Source organism: Loxodonta africana, chromosome 21 (genome assembly GCF_030014295.1).
Source record: "Loxodonta africana isolate mLoxAfr1 chromosome 21, mLoxAfr1.hap2, whole genome shotgun sequence".
Taxonomy (NCBI): domain Eukaryota; kingdom Metazoa; phylum Chordata; class Mammalia; order Proboscidea; family Elephantidae; genus Loxodonta; species Loxodonta africana.
In genome coordinates this window covers 24,329,740-24,353,966 of record NC_087362.1, presented here as the reverse complement: position 1 = coordinate 24,353,966, position 24,227 = coordinate 24,329,740, and the positions used below count along the sequence as shown (strand labels likewise).

Genomic DNA, 24,227 nt, shown 5'->3' with positions numbered 1-24,227 from the left:
GGTGTTACAAATTTATGAAACAACTCACTGAAGAGGGCAGGGGGAAAGGTGCTAACCTAAGTAACTTTGGAAAGAGATCCAATCTGTAGAATTAAAGGCAAAGCTACCTACACATAAGCACTGCTATCTGGTTGATAATTTTGTTTGTTTTTTCGTTTTCCAATGAGTGCCTGGGCCAATGACTCTGACTAGCTACTGTATGGGAATGCCAGAAATGAACAGTTAAATAAATGGATGGCAAATGATGGGAGCCAAACTGAAAGAGTTCTCAATAGGTAAACAAGCTGGAAATTTTTGAACACTAAATAAATGGCAGAATATTGAATTATGACACAAGTTATAAAACCAATACCCATGACTGCATACTGATGTAAGCAAATGACTGAATTTTTTTTTTTTTAATGTGGAGAAGGAGACAAACACCTCATACAGAAGAATTCCAAATGACTCATGCACATACTTTCAACATAAAATGATAAAATCTAACTTACAATTCCTTTAGTATGTTCTGTGGTTAGAGTCACGGAAAAAATTTTGAGTGACCTTGGATCAGACAATGAGTTTTAGATTTACCATCAAAAACATGAACAACAAAAGAAAAAAATATTTAATAAACTGGTCAATACCAAAACTATATTGTTTTCACTCTGCAAAAGTCATTGTTAAGGAAATGAAAAGAAAAGTAATAGGCCCGGAGAAATATTTGAAAATAGTATATTTTGTAAATGACTTGTATCATGAATATACAAGGACACTTAACTAAAGAAAAGAAAACAAGTTAAAAAAAAAGATTGACCTAAGTTCTAAACAAATATCTCACTCAAAAAGATATTCAAAGAGATCATTCCTCAGGGAAATATAAATTACAACCATGAGATAGCATTCATAGTCCATGAGAATGACTAAAATTCAAAATATTGTTAACAGTATTCTGACAATACTTTGGAGTGCTAAGAATTCTCATTCTTTGCTGATGGTAACGTAAAATGATACAACTTCTTTGGAAGGTAGCAGGGCAAGATTTTTTTTTTTTTTTTGGAATTAAATGTAGAGTTACCACGAAATCCCAAAATTGTCCTCCATGATAATTACCCAACCGACTTTGAAATTTATACTCAACCACTTGAAACTCTCTCCTGAATATGAATTTTACTTACAGGATAATTGTTGCCTGGAAAATTTCCACTTTCATTAACTTTGTGCCTCATTCCTGAAATCCACAATGTAGAAATGTGTGTGGTATTTAAGTATGTTCCGTTGGGTACCCTTGTTCCTCACCTAATTATAGTGAATGCATTTCCTATTGTTTCTTTTTCTCAATCATTTAGGGAAGTTGTCACCCAAATTTTCCCTATCATCTCCTGCCTCCTTCTGACATGGCTGCCTCCTTCATCAGGGTTTCTGACACAGTCAGGATGTGGTTATCACACTGTGTGATTGCACAGTAATACACAGCTGTATCCTCAGAGCTCAGACTACTCAGCTCCAAATAGGCTGTGCTCGTGGATTCGTCGCTGGTGATGGTGGCTCTGCCCTGGAATTTCTGTGAGTACTTTGCTTCACCTTCAATTGCATCATATCCTCCAATCCACTCAAGCCCTTTCCCAGAGGCCTGCCGCACCCATTGCGTATATGCGCTGATGAAATCGCCCCCGGAAACTTTGCAGGAGATCTTCACTGATGCCCCCGGCTTCTTCACTTCAGCCCCAGACTGCTCCAGCTGGACCTCAGAGTGGACACCTGTGGAGAGCAGACACAAGTGGACATAATATCTATTAAGCAGTTGCAGCCCCCTCCTCAGTCCTGGACCTGCGGGCTATCCTACCTGTAGTCACTGCCGCCAAGAAGAGGATTGTCCAGCTCCAATCCATGATGAGGGAGCTGTGTTCTCAGGGGCTTCTGTATGAGAAAGATGTGGTTATTGGCTGATGCTGTGGAGGACACAGACATATCCATATTTATCTCAGTAGACTCCAGATTATTTGCATATTCAAGAGGATGAATATTTCTTAGCTCAGTAACTGGCTTAGCCTAAGAAGGGGAGGATAGAAGACACAGAGACCACAGAAGTCTAGAATGCTGAGGGTACAAGTCTTAATCCTTGTAGATGTATCTGTCTTCTTACTGGGTAGTTGTTAATTTGTGTTAACCACATACACTGCACAATCAGAGCTGTTAACACTGAGGGATGCAACACCCACAGGTCTGCTCTTTCTTGTGACCACTACTTTACATGGTGCACAGACTACATGGAACTTTTCTGGGGATCATCACAGGTTGTGATGCTGACCAGGTGGATGGACATCATTATGGTCATTCTGGGCACCAAGCACAGATGAAGGGTAACTCTGAGCGAGGAACTGTCGTCCAATATGAGTGTTCAGCAGGTTCCTAGGCAGTTCTGAAATCTCCTCCTCACTCATGCAGCAATTTCTCCAACCCCTTGTGTGAGTCTCCTGAGCTCCCAGGCTGTTCAGTAAGAAGACTTTTTGTTCTCAGACCTTTGCTGTCATTAGTGATATAGGGATCTGTTTCTGATGTCACCGATAATAGAAATTGTGGAAGTCACAGTTCCAAAACCTTTCCATGAATTGATATATAATAATAGCTGGTCTCATTCTCCTATTCCATGTAGTATAATTTCCCACAGCATTTATGCATTTTCAGTTGGCTTCCATCCTTCTCATCTTTATTAATTGATTTCTGACCAATTTAAATCCATGCAGCTGCCGCAGCCTCTGACATACCACCTACATCCCACATATCCTCTCAGATACTATCCCTTAGGCTTCACACCTGAATGTCTTATTCCTGGAATTGTGTGTCTCCGAAAATACCAGACCCACTGAATTGAGGATAAAATGTTGACTTCTGATCATTACTATCAGCACATTTATAAAAACCAACAAACACACCCATTAAAAACAATCAATTCCAACTCAAGGTGACACCATGTGTTAGAGAGTAGAATTTACCCAGAGTTTTCTTGGTTTGTAATCTTTACAGAAGCAGATCCCCAGAACTTTCTTCTGTTGTGTTGCCAGGGGGGTTCGAACGTCCAGTCTTTAGATTAGTACCCAATGGCAAACTACTAGTACCATCCCTGGACTAAGATAACATGTGTGTAAATGCTAGAAATGCTACTTATAATCCTGGTGCTCATTACCTAACCAAGTTAAATATTCCCAGCATTATTTGTTACTGTGGTTGTCGTTAGATGCCATTGAGTCAGGTTTGGACTCATAGGGGCCCTATGTGCAACAAAACAAAACACTGCCTGGTACTGTGCCATCCTCACAATTGTTGCTATGTTCAATCGCACTTTTGCAACCACTCTGCCAATCCATCTTATTGACCATCTTCCTCTTTTTCTATGACCCTATAGCTTACCAAGCATGACGTACTTCTCCATGGACTGTTTCCTCCTGGTAACATGTCCAAAGAATGGGACAAAGTGTCTCCATCCTCACTTCCAAGGAACACTCTGGAAGTACTTCTTCCTAAACAGAACTTATTTGTACTCTGGCAGGCCATGGCATATTCATTATTCTTTTCCAGAAGCATAATTCAAAGACATCAATGCTTCTTTGATCTTGTTATTCATTGTCCACCTTAAACATGCATATGATGTGACTGAAAATGTCAGGGCTTGGGTTAGGTGCACCTTAGTCCTCTAAGTGACATATTTGCTTTTCAACACTTCAAAGAGGTCTTTTACAGCAGATTGGCCCAGTGAAATGCATCCTTTGATTTTATGGCTGCTGCTTCTATGAACATTGATTGTGGATCCAAGTAAAATGAAATCCTTGACAACCTCATTATTTTCACCATTTATCTTGATGTTGGTTTTTGGTCCAGTTGGAAGGATTTCTGTTTTCTTTCTGTTGAGGTGTAATTCATACTGAAGGCTCAAATCTTTGATCTACATTAGTAAACGCTTCAAGTTCTCTTCACTTTCAGCAAGCAAGGTTGTGTCATCTGCATAACAGGGGGGTCAATATGTTTTCTTCTAGTCGTGATGCTGCATTTTTCTTCATATAGACCAGCTTCTCAGATTATTTGCTCAGCATAGAGATTAAATAAGTATCGTGAAAGGGTGCAATCCTGATACACACCTTTCCTGACTTTACACCTCACAGTGTCTCCTTGTTCTGTTCCAAATACTGCCTTTTGGTCTATGTATGCATTCCTCATGACCACAATTAAGTGTTCTGGAATTCCCACTCTACATAATGTTAATCTACACAGTCAAATACATTCGGATACTAAAAAAACACAGGTAAAGATCTTTCTGGTATTCTTTGCTTTCAGTGAACATCCATCTGACATCAGCAATGATATCCTTTATTCTTCATCCTCTTCTAAATCTGGCTTGAATTTCTACAAGTTCCCTATCAATGTACTGTGGCAATGGTTTGAGAATTATGTTCAACAAAATATTAAAGATGTTCTATAATTTCTGTATTTGGTTGGATCATCTTTCTTTAGAATGGGCACAAACATGGATTTCTACTATTTGGTTGGCCAGGTAGCTGTCTTTCAATTTCCTTGGCATAGATGAGTGAGCCACTCAGGCACTGTATCCGTTTGTTGAAACATCTCCACTGTTATTCTGACAATTCCTGAAGGCTTGTATTTCCTGAATGCCTTCAATGCAGCTTCAAATTCTTCTTTCAATAACATCGATTCTTGATCATATGGTACCTTATGAAACGGTTGAACATCAACCAATTCTTTTTGGTACAGTGACTCTGTGTATTTCTTCTATCTTCTTCTGATGTTTCCTGTGTCATTCAATATTTTGTCCATAACCCAGAAACCCAGTGCCGTCGAGTCGGTACCAACCCATAGCGACCATATAGGACAGAGTAGAACTGCCCCATAGAATGCTTGAATATTGAAACTCAAAGCTTGACTCATTGGATTAGTTCTTTTGAATTATGAAAAATGTTCTCCCTTTCTAGTTTCCTAACTCCAGGGCTTTGCACATTTCATTATAATACTTTAGTTCCTCTCCTTGAGCCACACCTTGAAATCTTTCCTTTATCTCTTTTACATCATCGTTTCTTCCATTCACTTTAGTTACTCAGGTTCCAGAGCAAGTTTCAGAGTTTTTTCTGGCAACCATTTTGGTCTTTTTTTTCCCCCCTGTCTTTTTAATGACCTTTTGCTTTCTTCACCTATGGTGTCTTTGTTGTCCTTATGCAAGTTGTCTGGTTTTCAGTGATTTGTGTACAATGAGTCAAATCTGTTCTTGACATGGTCTCCAAATTCAGGTGTGATATACTCCAGTTCATATTTTGGTTGTCATAGATTTGTTTTAATTTTCTCCAGTTTCAACTTGAACTTAAACAAAAAAACACCAAACCCAATGCCATCAGGTCGATTCCGACTCATAGTGAACTTCAACTTATGTATGAGCAAATGATGGTCTCTTCTGCAATGAGCCCCTGGCCTTGTTCTGACTGATGACACTGAGCTTCTCTATAGCCTTTTTCCATAGATGTAGCAGCTTTGATTCCTATGTTTTTCTATGTCATGTCCATGTGTATAGTCACCCTGTATGTTGTTGAAAAAAGGTAGTTGCAATGAATAAGTCAGTGGTCTTTCAAAATTCTATCATATTATCTCTGGCGTCATTTCTATCACTATTATCCAAACACAGATATTTCTTCTTTATTTTCAACTCTTGCATTCCAATCACCAGTAATTATCAATGCACCTTAATTGTATGTTTGATCAATTTCAGACTGCAGGAATTGGTAAAAATCTTCTATTTCCACATCTATGGCATCAGTGATTGGTGGGTAAACTGGAATAATAGTCATATTAACTAGTCTTCATCATAGGTGTATAGATATTATCCCATCACTAACTGCTTTGCACTTCAGGATAATTCTTGAGATGTTCCTTTTGACAATGACTGTGACACCATTCCTCTTCAATTTTTCATTTCTGGCAGAGTAAACCATATGACTGACTGATTCAAAATGGCCAATACCAGTCCATTTCAGTTCACTAATGCCTAAGGTACGGGTCTTCATGTATTCTATTTCATTTTTGACGAATTCCAGTTTTCCTAGATTTATACATTGTATATTCCACATTTCAATTATTGATGAATATTTACAGCTCTTTCTTCTCATTTTGAGTTGTGCCACATCAGCATACGAAAATCCTAAAAGCTTGGCTCCAAAGGATGACTTTAAGGTGGACTGTACCTTGAGGAGGCAGCGCTTCCCCAGTCATATTTTGAGTGCTTTCCAACCTGAGGGGCTCATCTTTTGATACTATACCAGACAATGTTCTACTGCTATCCATAAGGTTTTCAGTGATGAGTTTTTCAGAAGTAGATGGCCAGGCCCTTCTTCTTAGCCTGTCTTAGTCTGGAAGCCCCATTGAAACCTGTCCATCAAGGGTGAGTCCATCAAGGACGAGCCTGCTGGTTTTTAAAATACTGGTGACAAAGCTTCCAGTATCACAGCAACATGCAAGCCATGACAGTACAGCAAACTGACAGGCATGTGGTGATCCGATTAAAAGAGGGTATTTATAAACACATGAGCAGCCTTGTCAAATTCTATTTTAAACTGCCTTTTGCAAAAAAGTAAAACCCTGACCCTGACAGGAAACCACTTCCCAGTATCCTCTGAACCTCCCCTGGGGCTGGTCTCCTGAGCTCCATGTAGCCTGAGTGGCACCTGCAGGCCAGAACTCTCCCTGCAAGAAGGTTGCATCAAGACTAGAGATACTTTCCCCTCACATGGTCTCTTCTCATAAAGGCCTCCAAGCTAGTGAGGTAACTTTTGGAGTTTTGTAGACCAGGAGAGCCTCTGCATCCTCCAGAGAAACCCCTGGTCTTTATGTATTTGCATAACACATGGGAAAGGTCAAGTGACTCTTCCTTGGGTGGGTGAATTTGGGAACTCAAGATATAACAGGAAAAGTTCACTTGTTATTCAGTGCACCTGCTCCTGGATGGCTTCTGTATTTTGTGTGTCCTAAGCACCACCTACAGCCCAGCACAAACGTGGCATCCTGCTGGAGAAGAATTTTGCCCATCTGCCCTTTACTCTGGCTCCCGGTGTTTCTCTCACACAGTAATACATGCCAGTGCCCTCAAGTTTCAGACCACTCTGTTTCATATACACTGAGCTGGAATGGGCCAAGATTGCAGAATAATCAGATGCTTTCTGTGGTCTCTCCTAAATAAAGACCCAAAAGAACAAATGAATTAATTATATATGACAGTACAGTACTCCTGAACATCAAAGTTGAGGAATTGGACTGAGCCATAGCAAAGATGTCACCCTGAAGACTAAGTTGAGCCTGACCCAAGCCATGGTATTTTCAATCACATCATATGCATGTGAACGCTGGGCAATGAATAAGGAAGACCGAAGAAGAGTTGACACCTTTGAATAGTGGCGTTGGCGAAGAATATTGAATATACCATGGACTGCCAAAAGAACAAACAAACTTGTCTTGGAAGAAGCGTGGCCAGAATGCTCCTTAGAGGCAAGGATGGCGAGATTGTGTCTTACATACCTTGGACATCTTGTCAGGAGGGAACAGTCCCTGGAGAAGGACATCATGCTTCGCAGAGTACATGGTCAGGGGAAAAGAGGAAGACCTTCAACGAGGTGGATGACACAGTGGCTACAACAATGAGCTCAAGCATAACAATGATTGCAGGACCAGGCAATGTTTCGTTCTGTTGTGCATAGGGTCGCTATGAGCCAGAACTGACTCGACAGCACCTAACAACAACAACAACAATAGCTGGAGAGAGAGACAGCTTAGAAGCAGCAAGGAAATCCCAGACCTGACCTAACCAGAATGCTACAGGCTGCACTGTTGGTGCATGGGGGCCAAGGCAAGGAGTAGCACTTGGGAAGTGCTTTCAGCATATTGGGAGAAACCAAGCACTGGAGAGTCTATACAAGCATCCTGAGCCAGGGGGAAGTGGCACTGGATCTGCAAAAGTTAAGTTCAACCGTCTAACCTACCAAGTGGGATGAAAATAACCCCCCCCTCAGGAAGTGTCTCTCTTGTCTTCACCTGCCCCTCTCCCAGCTCTGCTCTGGGAGAACTCCTACAGTGTTCAGTGGTTGTAGTGTCCCAGCACCCAAGTGAGACCCCTTGCATCTGAACCAATCTACTGATTTGGAGAGGAAACAAATAAACAAATTAACAAACCAAAAATGAAGCCATCTTCTCCTCTAAGCTGGAAACTCTAGGCTAACTGCACCCAAATGAGTCTCTATGCTTTCAAAAATATCCACACATCCTAAGCTGGGAACACAGGCCAGGCACTGTCCCTTTGCCTAGGCATAGGCATAAGATGTCCACAGACTTCAAAAGCCTTTCACCCCTGCCTGACCTGGGCAGACCCATTCAACACTGTAGGCTCTCATTAGCATAGTACAGCAGGGTATATACCCGAAGCCTATTTTCAACTACAACAGATAAGGGAGAGTGACAGATTCCTGGCTTTTGACACAGCTCTGCCCATTAAGCAGGGTCCTCATCCACCCATAGCAGGGCCTTCAGGCAGCTTCACCCACTACCATTAGCCACCCACAACAAGTGTCTGAGGATAAGTGGCCCTCCCAGTTATTAAAGCCAACAGCATTGGGTGCCTGTAATCCACCTGCAAAAACCACCCAGCTACTCAGTCTAGTGGACAGGGACAGGCCTTCCACCTAGGCACTCAGAGGCAGCCATCAGCCCCCTACCTCACTCAGCACATGTGCCCCTACTGCAGCCAAATACCTGTGCCTACTCCAATCACCCCTACATAGCTCTGCCAGTCTAGGATGGTAGGTGAGAGCCTGCACCACACACTCTTTGACAGATGACCTGGACACCTGAGCTATATCCACACAAGAAAAGTAAATGGACTCCTGTCCTCACATACTTGGCAGAAACTCTAAACACTTGGTGACAGGATGTGAGAATTTCAACGAAGCCAGTAATCAAAGTATCTCACATGTGCAGCCTATGTGGGCATATCAAATCAAACACAGTGAGTTCTCGGAGTTGACCTTGCTGACAGTAGCTCAAGATGTGAAGGCTGGGCTGTATTTAGTACTTCTATCACTGGCCTTCTCGCACTTATGTTCCATTAAATGTGATAGTTAATGAGAGGAAAGCCAGGTTTAGAACAGGTGAAGGTGATGTCCTTGGAGAGGTTTCCCACCCCTGGGATGGACTCCACAGCTGCCTGTGAGATTTCGCACCTAGGAACCAAAGTCTTCCTTAGTTGAACACAAGGCTTATAGACAAAAGCCCCTGTTTCTGATGTGGGAGATGTCATGAAGTCGAGCAGAATCCAGAAGGGTTCCATCTCCACAGTCACCTCTGATTAACGTGGAGAGGATGTTGATTCGGGGCATCCTGGTCTTGGGGTCTGACTTCGAGAACTGGTGGGGTGTTTTCTATTTTCAGTGATTTACATGGGATGCGCTTGAGGGAGCAAAGGGCGGAGGGCTCTGAGGAGAAGCCTCTGGTTCAAGGACCACTAGGGGAAGGTTTCTGCCTTGGGCCCTGTGAGGGTAATCTCCTACCCTCAACCTACTGTTGTCTCTCTCTCTCTGTCTCTCTCTGGGCATACAAGTCTTCCCCTCAGGGCAGAGGTAGCCTGAGAGAAATGCAAGCTGTTGGGCTGAAGTGGGCAGATGAAGTATGGAGATTTCTGAGCATCCACAATCCCTGGGGATATCCTTCTCCTCAGCTGCCTCCTTCATCAGGAAATGTCATCTAAACTTCCGAGGTCCTGGGTGGAGGGTCACAGGTTTGTGTGGATATTGAGCAAGATGAACTTCTCTAGTTTTTCACATTCTGAATACACGATCAGGAGAGGATACTTTTACATTTTGTGTCTGTTTTTATTACTGAAACAAGGACTTAGCAATGTCTGTCTCCACTGTGATTTCATCCAGCATGTTTCATTCTGTGTGTACAACCCTATGCTAGGTAGAACACATAGTGGTCAGGAAACAGAGAATTAGCTTCCTGCACCGAGCCTTTGGTCAAAAGTAGGGGTTCAAAAACTATGTCCCAAAGACCACTGCCTGTCTTTGTGAATGAAATTTAACTGGAACACAGCCCTGCCCATCTGTGTTGTCTACAGCTGCTTTCACACTCAATCAAAAGAGTGAGTAGTTTTCTCAGAGACAACGTGTCCCATGAAAGGCTATATATTTGTCATATGGCCCTGGACAGTAAAAAAGTTTGCTGACCCCTGGTCTAAAGGGAGAATCAGGAAGGAAGATCACACAACACTGGGCAATAGATACTTCTAAATTCTGGTAATTATATGAGGGATGTGCAAGATGAAGAAAGGAGAAAACCTAAGTTTATTGTGAGTAGGTTAGTTAGGAATAACTTTTTAAGGAAGTTAAACTTGAATAAAAGTTTTACATTTTTCAAAAAACAAAAAATATGTGAGAGGAAGAGCATCTCAACTAAGACAGTAGACAGGACTACGAAAAGGGCTTGACCTGCCAGGAAATTTAAGGGGGCAGGTACCCAGAGGAGGGTTTTTAGCTGGGGGAGATAACATTGGCCTTTGGCCTTGGCGAGGGACTGTGCTTTGTCCTCAGCAGAAAGACAGGTGATGTTTTAAGCACCTAAGAACAGTGAAGACACTTAACAAAGTAAGATCATGAAATGACTAACATGAGGCTAAAAGATGCCCAATATCACTCCTCCTCAGGGAAATGCAAACGAAATTCCCAAGGAGATAACACTCTACATCTACTGAAAGGTATAAAATTACAAACAAAAAGAAAATAACCAACCAATTAACAAACAGCTAAATATTGAAAACATGATTATTGGTGAAAGTATGGAGAAATTAGAACTTGAATCTATTGTTGGAGCCAGTAAAAAGTGTAGAGGCAATTTCAAAAATTATTTAGTGTTTTATTTTTTGTTTTTCTTCATCTTTTGTAAGATTAAGCCTATTCCTAATCTATAATAAAAACATTGTACTACAAAACCACCCAGTGCCATCAAGTCGTTTCCGACTCATACCGACCCTATAGGACAGAGTAGAACTGCCCCATAGAAGTTCCAAGAAGCACCTGGCGGATTCAAACTGCCGACATTTTGGTTAGCAGTGGCATTGTACTACCACATATATTCTCAGGGGAAATGAAAAAATATAGCCACCACCAAAATAAAAACAGATAAAAATCTTAACAGAATAAAACAATGTACAAGAATATTTGTAGCACCTCTGTTTATAACAGCCATAAACTGGAAACAAGTTTCAAGGCTATCAACAGGAAAATGTAGCAACATATTATCATTTACTCACCAATGGACTACTATTCAGCAATGAAAAATATTTCAAACTTTAATACACAAAATAGCACAAATGGATGTCAAAAAAATGAAAAAAAACAAAAATACACAAAACTACAGATAATATATGATTTTATTTAAATGAAGTAAAAACATCAGGAAAAACTAATCTATGGTGATATAAATCAGAAGAGTGTTTGTTCATATGGAAATTTGCTGAAGGCAGAGGGGAGGTATATCCTGGGTTGATGGGACTCTTCCAAATACTAATTTAGATGTTGGAGACATGGGTATATATGTTTGTTAAAATATATCTACCTGCACGTCTTAGTTATCGAGCGCTGCTGCTGCCGAAACATCACAAGGGGGAGGCTTTCACCAACAGAAATTCATTTTCTCACAGTTTCGAAAGGTAGCGGGGTCGAGGGGAAGTCTCTCTCTCTGTCCACTCTGGGGAAGTTCCTTGTCTCTTTTCAACTTCTATTCCTAGATTCCTTGGCAGTCAGGTGGCTTGCATCTCCCCTCTGTTTGTACCTGCTTACTTCCTTGCTTAATCTGCTCTTTTATATCTCAGAAGAGATTAGTTTAAGACATCCTACTGTAATAGTACCTCACAAACAAAACTCATTCCCAAATGGGATTCTAACCACAGGTATAGGGGATAGAATTCACAACACATATTTTTGAGAGACATACTTCACTCCATAACATTCCACATTGCATTTCTCAAAATTCACATCCTTTCTACATGCAAACCACTTTCACCCCTTCACATTCCAAAAGTCTTAAATCAACCCCTAGTTCAAAATCTCATCTTCTGAATCATCCTAATAAAGAATGGGTGGGACTTTTAGCATATTCCTTCCTGGGGCAAAATTTCTTTCCTTACGTGGACCTGTGAAACCTAGAAGACAATTTATCTGCTTCCAAAATACAATGAGGAAACAAACACAGGATAAACATTTTCATTATAACTGGGACATATCAGAGAAAGAGAGGTGATCATAGGTAATAAACAAGTTCAAAACTCATCAGAAAAAATTACGTTGGCTCTCAAGCCTTGAAAATAACCATCTGATCTCCTGGACCATTTGGCATTGGCACCATCTTCCACACTCTGGGTATTGGCCATGCTTTCCTGATTTTAGGTAAAAGCTCTTCACTGTTGGGCAGAGGCTCCAAATTATAGGCCCATTGGGGTGGAAATCTCACCCCCTCTATTTTGGGTGGTCCCATTCTTCTGGCCCACTGGAGTGATGACCACAGTCCTGGCCCTAGGCTACTCTATTCACCTGGTTTTTACCAATGGCAGCCTTGTGCTCTCAACTATGAGCTGGAACCCTTTCTTCTGGCCTTGCTACAAGGTAACCCCTCAACTCTGCTCTGAAACTCCATTGTCATGATCCATCTGAACATGAGTCTGACATTTGGGAAGTGAGATGCTGACTTTGGCTCCATCCTTTGAAACCTAGAAGGTCCTTGATTCACCCTTTGAAACCGAGTCAGCCCTGCTTCCATGTTCCTTCTAACAATTCTATTGACCTCTGAGCTGCTCCAGAGATGGTCATTTTCTTTTCTTGGGGGACAAAAGATGGAGTTTCTTTGGCCTGTTTTCTGCCTGTGGAATTCTAAAAGACAGACAACTTTACTTCTTTGGCACTATCTCTGTCCCCTTAAGTCTGCACCAATAGGTTCTCTGCTGTGGTAATTGGTTAGGTCCATCAGTAATGGATTAATCTCTTTAACAAAAGATTGTATAGCCGTATCCTTGGTGTGTCCTTGGTTTGTGCAGCAGAGTTTTCCAAATCTTTCAGCTCTTTTTTCAAGTTGCATTGTTCATTTCAAAATCAATTTCTTTCCTTTCGTATTTTACTATAAGCACCAAGGAGAAACACTCGAGTTCTTTAAGCTCTTGCTTAGAAATGTCCTAAGTCAGAACACTTGACTTCTTTAAGATCTTGCTTAGAAATGTCCTAAGCCAGATATCCAAATCCATCACTTAAATCGCCTACCTTCCACCAATCATTTTAACATAATTTAGAAAAGTATGGATTCTCTAAGATGATAGACACTTTCTCTAGGACACTCCTCACTTCCGTCTGCGCCTCCACTAGAATTGCGCTTGGCATCCATAATTATACCAACAGGCTCTTCAACGTAATCTAGGCTTTTACTATTAGGCACCTTAAAATTTTCCCAGGCCCCTCCTATTACCCAATGAGAATACCACTTCCACGTTTTAGGCATCTGTTAGAGCAGCACCCCACACTTTGCTACCAAATTATGTCTTCGTTGTCTAGTACTGCTATAACAGAAATACCACAAGTGAGTAGCTTTAAAAAACAGAAATTTATTTTCTCATCATTTAGGTGGGTAGAATTTGAAATCACAGGTATAAGGGTTAGGTTTTACACCACATATTTTGGGGGAACACGATTCAATCCATAACATCGCACGTTAAAGCTCTTCACATTTCTAGCTATGTGTGAAATTTACCTCTAAAAATAAGAAATAAAAACTACAAGCACTCCACAAATACAAAGAAAATCAGCAAAGCATGTATTAATTACAAAGTTGACTCCAAAACATGAGCTCATTTTTTTTTTAATTGTATTATGTTTCAGGTGAAATTTTACAGTGCAAATTGGTTTCTCAGTCAAAGATTTATACAAAAATTGTCTTGTAACATTGCTTGCCATCCCCATATAGTGTCAGCACTTTACCCCTTTCCCTTTCCGCCCTGGGTTCTCCATGTCCATTCCTCTAGGTTGCCTTCTCATCTTTGCTTTTGGGCAGATGTTGCCCATTTGGTCTCCTGTAATTTGTTGAACTGAGAAACATGTTTGTCACTTTTGTTACTGTTTGTTTTGTAGGCCTGTTTAATCTTTGGATGAAAGGTGGACTTCGGATGTGGATTCAGTTCTGAGTTAGCAGGTTGTATGAGTTCATTTTTCATGTTATGAATGAACTAGTTAAATACATTAAACTAGACTTACTGAAATTGTACTGCAATAATCAGAAAGAAAATTGTGACACCCAAGAATGAAATTAATAAACACACATTGCACACAGGAAAACAATGGTCAAGTAATGTGTGGAAACTAATATATTTGTTAATTATCAAAAACTCAAATGGGCATACTGGAATAATATTTTAAGCTGTTTTGTTCATATGGGTAACTTACATGGTTTTTGTCTTGCAAGGAATTTTTCCATTTCGTCTGGTCAGCCCTTGAGAGCTTCTTGGCCTTAAGCAGGTCATTGAACTTTTTCAGGTGTTTCCTCACCTCAGAAATAGCCCCTTGGATACCTGCACCCTCGATGTTAAGACAACACCAGTGGACAACGACACTCTCAGTGGGATTTGTGTACAATTTTACTCAGGGTAGGCAATCATTATTATTGATCAGTCTCTTAGATTTCTATAGCTGCCACCACAAAACACCACACACTGAGTGGCTTTAAGCAACAGAAATTTATTCTCTTACAGTTCTTAAGTCTAGAAGTCCAAACTAACATCTGGACAAGCTACCTCTGTCCTGTAAGCTCTACAAGAAGAACCTTCCTTGCCTCTTCCACCTTCTGGTATCCCCAGGCATTTTTTTGGTGTTTCTTGGACTTTAGGTATGTCTTCACATAGCACCTTCTCTTGTGTGACTTTTTCTGTGTCTAGTCTACTCCTTTAAAAGACACAATTAGAAGGGATCAGGATCTAGTCTACTCTATTATGACCCTGTTAACCTAACTGATAACATCTTTCTTTTGAAATTTCAGTTACCTTGCTGTTCTTGTCAAGAATATACACAGCAAAACATACACCAATTCAACACCTTCTACCTGTACAATTCAGCGCCATTGATTGCATTATTTAAGTTGTGCAACCACTCTCACCCTCCTTTTCTGAGTTTTCCCTCACCCATTAACATAAACTCACTTCCCTCTAAGGTTTGTGTCCAGTCTTTCATGTTGCTGTTGTCAATTTAATCCCTTATAAATATTTTTTAAAAGAGTATAATGTTCAAGGCACCCTTTTTTACTAAAAAAAAAAAAAAAACTAGGTAAGCTAAACTGCTGCTTGATTTTAAGAAGACTTCAGGGAATATTTTTGATTTAAGGTACAAATATCATCTCAGGGCGATAGTTTCGTGTGTTCATCCTGCCTCCATTGTTCCAGAAGGTCTAGAGGCCATGAGAATTTGAAATCCTGTTCTGCAATTTCCCCCTTTTGGTCAGGATTCTTCTATAAAGTCATCATTCAAACTGTCTATTAATGATAAACGGGCTCCATTCAATTCTAGTCTCATGGCAAAGGAGCCAGTGGTTCATAGAAGCAATCTACCTCACATTCCATACCCTTCTCCTACTCCTTGCTCTCTTCTTCTATTTCCCCGGGTCAATAGAGATTAATTGTTGTGCCTTGGATGGCCATTTGCAAGCTTTTATGACCCTAAACACTACACAGTTAACTAGGAGCTAGAATAGAAACACTACACACATTATTAGGCCAATTAACTGTGTTGTCCTGTGAAACCGTAACCCTAAGACTCCACAGTAAGGAACTAAATTCCATGAGGTATTTTGTTGTACACGAGAAGCCTTGGCAGCTACTCTTTTTTGTGTGTTGTAAATATATTTATAACACAATTTTAAAAAAATCATATTTAATGAGTTTTGATGCAAGTTTACACAATGATTAAGTTTCCATTTGACAGTTTCCATGCAAATTGCTCTGTGACATTAGTTACATTTATTAAAATATATCAGTGTTCTCGTTCATTGTTTGGTTTGTCCATTTCCTGTACTCCAGTTTCTCTGTCCTTTGTCTCCTTATCTTTGCTTTTTAGTAATTGCTGACATTTTGGTCTCATACTGATTGCTTTTAAGTAGAGCCTCAATCTTATGGATAATATCCTTTATTTTGTGCACCACCCTATTTTCCTAAAAGGTGCTCTGAGGGGACAGGCTCAGTTCTAGGTTTAAAAAGTGTCTCAGGATGGTACTCTCAGGGAATCCTCACTCTTCCAGTTTTTCCAGATTTTTTTTTTTAATAAAAATTTGAGTTCCATGCCACTTTGCTCTCCCATTCTACTCAGAATTATCTATTGAAACCCTGGTCAGAATTGTCAGTGGTGATTATCACCTAATTCTTCTGGTCTCCAGATAGATGAGGTTTTGGCTTATGCATACTTGTTTCTTCTCTGAGCTTTAGGTCACCTTCTTACTCATCTGTTCCTGGCTAGTAGGGACTCAGTTGTGTCTTATATGGCCACTCACAAGTTTTTAAGACCCAGACAGAACTCACTTCATTAGGATGCAGATCATGATTTCTGTGAACAGTTATGCTAATTGACTGAATTGCTGAATTGTCCCATGAGAATATGATGCTAAGCCTTTGAATCCAAAAAATCTCTTGGAAGGTTTCTGGTTATGTCTCCAGAGTATCCATATTTGTATCTCCAATGAATATATGTGCTTGCACCCGTGTATTTATATTTATACATACCTATAAAAAAAATTTTTTTATAGACAGTTCTGTCTGTTCTCACATATGTGCACATCTGTACCTACCTGTATACCAATATGCGTATTAAAAAAAAATTTTTATACCCATTCATATTTTCTAAAGCACTTGTCTTTACTTTGGTTTTACCATGGTCACTATATCCATATTTGATGCCATTTATCCCATCAACAGAAAATATAATAAATCTCTAAGATATAAAGTGCACTTTATCCTCCTCCCTCTCCTCTCTGGTAACCACTAATGAACATTTCTCTCTCTCTCTCTCTATATATATATATGTATATATGTGTGTGTGTGTGTGTGTGTGTGTATAAATATAAATGAATAATGTTTGTGGAAATGTATGCCACTCCCCCACTGAGAAAATCAAAAATCTTTACAGGAACGACCACATGCCCTTTGGGGGTAAAATACATTTGGCAACTTATAAACACACATCAACATGGCAAATTGACCTGGATCATCATCAGTGAAAGGTACTGTGTGAAGGAAGACTGGCGGTGGGTGCAGGGGGACACTTAAACCTAGGTGAAAAGATGGGGATCCATCTGACAGTGCAGGGCAAATATGAGTATCAACAGCAGAATAGTTGAAGATACTAAGTTTTTCTAAACTTGGCAAATAATGGCACTACATAGTAACCTGAATTGCAAACACAGGCCTCCTCAAGGAACATTACTGTGGAACTTGCCCTGGGGCAGATGGGGAAAGACAGACAGGATGACTCCATGAAAATAAAAGGTTTGATGTTCAGATCAGGAAAGATCCCTAGAACCATTTTGCATATAAGTCCCTGAGGAGACGCTGACTGAATGCGGAAACCACAGCTTCTGAGAGTAATCCTTCCCTCCCTTCTTCTTCATCTGCTCCCCAGAAGCTCCCCTGTACTATTTCATGGGCGCTGAGCACCCCCTACAGCCCAGACTCCTTTTGTTTCCTGCAGGGAGGTTTGTGTCTGGGATTCCAAAGACTTCCCTTCACTATATCACTTGCATCATAATACATGGCTGTGTCCTGCGTTCTCAGGCTCTCCATTTGCAGATACACTATGTTCTTGGAGTTATTCCAGCAGATGGTGAACTGGCCTTTCAAGGAGTCTGCATAGTATTGTTGACTTCCATCATACCTCATAACTGCCAGCCATTTCAGCCCCTTTCCAGGATATTGGCGAGTCCAATTCATGGCATAATTGCTGAAGGTAAAACCAGAGGCTACACAGGAGAGTGTCAGGGGACCCCCAGGTTTTCCAAGGTCTCCTCCAGACCCCAACAGCTGTACCTCACAATGGAAGCCTGGGAAAAAATTGAACATAATCATTAGGCTCAGCCAACCCATACTCTCCACACACTTACACACTCAGTGTGGATCATGCCTTCATAGCTCTAACAATTACCTTGCAAAAGGATGAGAAGACATCCCCAGATCTGTTGCAACTTCATGGTGTGGTGACTGGGCTCACAGATCCTTGTGAACAGCACAACAACTGGACCTATTGCACCTGCAATAGGACACCTGGGTCCCTGTCAGTCATGTGCAGTCACAACCATCACCATATACCCAGGTCTGATATCCGAGACACTCACCTTGGTTAGCTGTCACCAGGCACCAAAGAAGACCCAACAATGTCATCTTCTAAACCACAGAGCTCCCTTTCCCAGAGACTTTCTAGCTGTATCTGATGAGAGGGCTATTAAACTCTACAGTCCATGAGTGGAATTTTACCCTAGAACTTGAAGGAAAATTTACGTATGCGGGGACCCCTGTGCTTATAAGTGCAGAGGGACTGACTTCAGGCTCATTCACTCTTCAAAATGGGATTAAAGAACTGCTTCAGGAATTAGGGATAAAATCAAGGGGGAATTCAACATTCTTTTTTTCTCATTTTGATTTCTCTATAAGATTAGGTGTTTAAAGCAATAATCATAAACTTGTTATTTTCTCTTACAGGATGGATCTAATTTGATACTTAGGTTTTTCTTGACCAGCAGTGCGGGTAAGTGCATTATGTGTTTAGCAATTTGGTTCTGATATTCTGATAATTTAGTAGTGACTCCCCCCCACCAGAAGTCTTTCAAAAGCAAAATTAAGTATTTTGTTCATTATTAATAAAACCGTCTATTTGCGTTAGAGATCAGAACATTGCCATTCAAAATACCTTTATAATTTTTCTTATGGTTTGGCTTCATTAACTTTTAGCATGTCAAAAATATAGATTTTATGTACTCAGATAGGGTTAGAATATATTATAAAAGTTGCAATCACACGGAAACACACATGCACATGCACACACATGCCCAGAACTGACACACACAAGTGTACAGGCCAAAACTAAAAGGTATCCTTTCACACATCACACATATTCCCTCAATATTACTCTCACTAATACATTGGAATTTGTGTTTATTGTTTGATGTAGTGATGTACAAGTATGTTCTTCTATTTGCCTGTCTATCTATTAGAACTCCAGTTAACAAATAGATTTAAAAGCATATTTTGCTACAAGTGAATATAAATATTTTTTCGTTTTCAATTACATAATTTAAAGGTAAAAATGCATTAATTTCTAAATTGTCAATTATGCCAATTATTCAAATAGCGTGCTTGTTTAATGTCATTAAACGCATTCAATGTATGTTATTATTGCTGTCAGGTGCCATTGAGTCATTTTCGACACGCAGCAAACCCGTGTGACAGAGTAGAACTGCCCCCAGAGGGTTTCCTTGGTTGTAATCCTTAGGGAAGTAGATCACCAGGTCTTTCTACTGAGGAGCAGCTGGGTGGGTTCAAACCACCAACCTTAAGTTTAGCAGTCGAGTACTTAACCATTTGTGCCACTTGGAGATATATATATAGCTACACACACACATATATATCTACACACACACATATATTTGTATGTGTACAGAGAAAGACAACTGGAATTAGTCTAGAATTTTGAGGATTCATTCACCCCGTGACATGTTCCAGAGTGTTCTGAGACTCTGAAAGAGCATGGGGGTTTGGAATTTATTATCAGATCACCAGTGACCCCCACAGTGTGTACTCAGGGGACACCAAGAGAAGCAGCTCTCTCCTCTGAAGTACTTAGGAGAAGGGAGTGGGGGCACGGAGGAGTCACAAGGCAGGTCCCTAGAAAATAACTGGAGGGTAGGGAGTTTGCAGGGTAGGAGAGCAGTCTGTGGAGTGATGCTTAATGCCTGAACTTGGTGGCACTGGGGATGAAAAGAAGCAAAATGAGACAGCAGATATAGAGGAGATAAAATAAAGGGGTTTCTTATTTTCTTTAATGGAGAATGAGGGCGATTAAAAAGTCATGGATGAATCTTCCCCTTCTTGCCACGACAAAACAATGGGTGGTGGAGAGACTATCTGAGACATAGAACGCTAAAACTCAGAAGTGGCAGATATGAAGCATCAAAGTGGTTTTTTCATTTCCATGTAAGGCAGAAAAAAGGTCAAGAATGAAACATAACGCCACCATAGACACTGAGTCCACTGTGGACAGAAGTGCTTAGTATGACTGAGACAGTGTAGAAGGCACAGAAATATTTCCACCGATTTGGAGGTTGAACTGAGGCCACATGGTTTTCTAATTATTCAAATTTTACTGAAAAAAATGTTGGTGGTAGAAATGTGAAAAATGAAGGCTTAAATACTTAATGGAATTCCTTCTCCAAATTAGCACTTGTTAAGTGAGAGACACCAGGGAGTTACAAGCAGGGGTGGATTACCCAGTAAGCACAGTAAACACATGCTTAATTTTGTGTAGCTTGTAAACACATGCTTGAAAGCACAAGTGAGATACAGTGAAAAGAAATTCAGACCTTAAACAACCTTGGGCATAGCACCCTCCTGAGCCTGTGTGAGCTTCATTTCTAGCGGGCACATTCTCATGCACTGGAGATGATTCTAATCTCATTTAGCGCCCTGCAGGGAAGGATTACTCAGTAAGCAAGGTAAGCATGGGCTTACAAGGTTAGCACAACTAAGTCTGTGCTTATAAAGTACACACTAAGAAGCATGTGCTAACCCAGCTTTTTGGGTAATCTGTTCCTGGTTGCAAGGAAGAGACAGTAACGGTTCTTCGAGGATAAGACTTTTGCGGGGCAGGGGCAGGAAGCACCAGGGTTAAAAGGAAACTTCAGTCTTCCTCTGCACCTGCTCCTGAGATGCTCTCTGTGCTCCATGCATTCTGAGCGCCTCCCGTAGGCCAGTCCTCTCCCTTCAGGGGAGGGTTGTGTCTTGGGGCACACCGACTTCTCTTCCCTGTGCCTCTTGCACAGTAATACACGGCTGTGTCCTCAGAAGTCACAGAGCTCAGCTGCAGGGAGAACTGCTTCTTGGATGAGTCAGCAGTGATGGAGATTCGGCCCTGGATGGAGGAGCCATACTTTGTATTCCATGATCATCTACTGTAGTAACCAACTCCCAGCCATTCCAGGCCCTTCCCTGGGGGCTGGCGGATCCAGCTCCAAGCATAACCACTAGAGATGGAGCCACCAGTGACAGTACATGTGAGAGACAAGGTTTGTGACGGCTTCACCAGTCCTGGGCCTGACTCCTGCAGCTGCACCTGGGACAGGACACCTAGGGGAAAGAGACAAAATTCTTGTGAGTCAGAAACACAGCACACTCATCCCTATCACCCAACGTTTAAGTCCCTGAGAGGCTCACGCTGGGAAGCTGTCACCAGAAAAAGGAGGAAACATAACAGCTTCATCTTCTACTAGGAAGAATAGTGCCTTTCCTCAGAGAGTGAAGATGCCCACACCATACAGCATGGTAGGCGTGATATAGACAGAGCTGAGGGGAAATTTGCATGTGTCAAGGGTACTGGACTTACAAGAGGAAGGAGCCAGGGGCCAGCTTCTGCCTCACAGGCTCTTCCAAAAGGTGACTTCCTGAGTATTTAGACATCAGAGGACCCAGACGTCTTCCTCCTCCTAAACTTCCTCATTCCTGAGCTTCCATATTTTCATTCCCACCTCAAAGTTAGGAAAACAGGTCAGGGAAGCAGGCTGGTTTGCTCGACTCTGAGAAAAAAAGTTGCTGCTAACCCTAGGTAACACATTACACATAGGGCCAGTGCTACAATCCCCTATCCTTTTTGGGATCCCACCTGCAGACATTCTGTCACGTGTATATGCCTGGTGAACATCCTCCTCTGGGGAGAAGGCCTGGGAGAAAAACACAAGGTGTGCTCTCTCTGTTTCTGAGTGCAGACTTCCAAGTTGTCCTCCTCCTCACTGTTGATCCACTTCCTGCTCTCCCTTCTCTCATCATTCACCAGCTTTTGCTTCTTTGCTAATACTCTTCCCCTTTCTCTGTTGGTATTCCTTTCCGTTTTCTTCTCTTCTATTCCCATGGAAGAGTGTCCTTTTTCCTACCTAAGGCCAAAATATCTTCTCATTTATAAGGGCTTTCCCTAATTCACCCAACTAGAAACACGCTGAGGGCTCAAATATAGCAACGATTGTGATGATGGTGCAGGACCAGGCAGCATTTTGTTCTGTTGCACATAGGGTCGCTATGAAATTGAACCCACAGGATGGCACCTAACACCTAAACACAACAGTATTTATCCAAGTAATATGTACAACACCAAGTTCAATGCACGTGAACGTTCAGGGGTCTTGGATCTTTAGGATGCTCTTGTGTATCTTTCTATCACTTCTTCTCTACCAATATAAAACCTTACTTATTTTAACAAGCTATGCTGATATAATTGTCATATAATATATTTCACTTCTTTAAAGTGTACAATCAGTTAAGTACTAACATACCTGCATCTCAGTGCAAGCATCACCACAACCAAGAGAGTGAACAACTCCATACACTTCAACGATTTCCTTTTGTTCCTCTGTCATTCCTCCCTCCTGCCCTTCCCTCTGCTCACTCTGTCCCCAGGCACATACTGATCTTTATGTTAGTTTAGATTAGCTTGCATCTTCCAGAATTTGCATAAGTGGAATCATGCAGTATGCACGTTCATTCTTTTAGCTTATTTCATTCAGCATAACAGTTTAGAGGTACATGCATTTGGAATGTGTATCAAGAATTCACTAATTTTAATGCTGGATAGTATTCCAAAGTGTGCATATACCTCAATTAATATCTGTGTTTTCATGACCAGGGGTATGTGCATTGTCTCACATTTCTAGCTATGACATAGAAACCTGCTTTTCAGCATGGAGCTGAAGAGGGCTGAGAAATACGTTGCTTTTCTTACAACGATGACATCAAAGCTGGAGAAACTGCAAATGAACACAGTTTCTTTAACATCAGACAATTGAAGCCACAGGACAAACAATAAATCTAAGCTCTGAAGGGAGATAGGTGCCTGCAGGAAGAAACGCAACCCTAACTTGAACTTACCCAGGGCAGACAGTGCCAGATGCCATATTAGATACTCCCGAGATTAAACCATGATATGTAATAAATCTCTTAACGTTGAGTGTGCTCAAGGCATTAGAGTGTGAACTTCCCAGGTGTCACAACCTCCGGGATTGAGGAAAATCCTACAAAGAACTAAACCCTTATGGTGCTGGAGAGGAGCAGATGGCACTTCCAGAATACACCCAGACCACCTCCCTTATCTCTACTTCAGAACAAGAGGATCGATCTGTTGAGGAAATCATCAAAACTGGAATTCTATGGGCACTGGTGAATTCTCATAGAGCCTGGCAGGGGAACTGAGGACACCACCAAATTCTGTCCAGAATCATCTCCCCTCTCTTCCATAAGGTATAAAAGACTTAACTGGCAGGAAAACTGCACTCAAAGGGAAACCAGAGATTGCAGGTGGAAAACAATTGCATCTGGGAAGGAAAATATAGGAAAGAAGTCAGTCCACTGTGCAGAATGGGCAGGAAGTCACATTAGGTCCGTGATAGCCTATAGAAGAGGGACAGGGACACTTGGAAGGCCACACACCTGACAAAGGTTAACAATGCCCATGTAGGAATGAGGCTCAGTCAGAAGATCAGAGAAATCCCCCTTATTGCAAGACCACCACAACACTAGCAACTATCAAACAGAATAACATTGACATGTACCAGGGAGTGCTAAAAGGGCAGGTTCTCTCTGGGGAACATAAAATAAAGACTTAAAGTCAAAAGAGGAGGAAAAACAAACAAAAGAACATATGTTTCACTAAAGGAACTTGAGGTTTCTGCTGTGCATAATAAAAGATAACTTAAACTCCTATAGCCATGGCAACAGTAAACTCCAAATGCAACCATATCTTGATTCACACAAATCTCTACATAAAGGCCTAGTAATGGTAGAGCGTGATTATCTCTAAAGAGAAAATAATAATCAGTAAATAGTAAATAAAATAAAATGCCAATAACTACTCTTTTTCCATCTTCCCCCGTGACCAGTCCTCTCA

At 41.1% G+C, this 24,227-nt stretch overlaps 1 gene segment (V, D, J or C); it reads right to left on the bottom strand.

Annotated features, from left to right (window-relative positions):
* Positions 1 to 227: 227 nt before the first annotated feature.
* Positions 228 to 1,946, bottom strand: LOC100669079 (immunoglobulin heavy variable 1-69D-like). The segment is given in 2 exon segments: positions 228 to 1,740; positions 1,826 to 1,946. Coding segments are annotated over 2 exon segments (432 nt in total).
* Between the last annotated feature and the right edge of the window lie 22,281 nt (positions 1,947 to 24,227).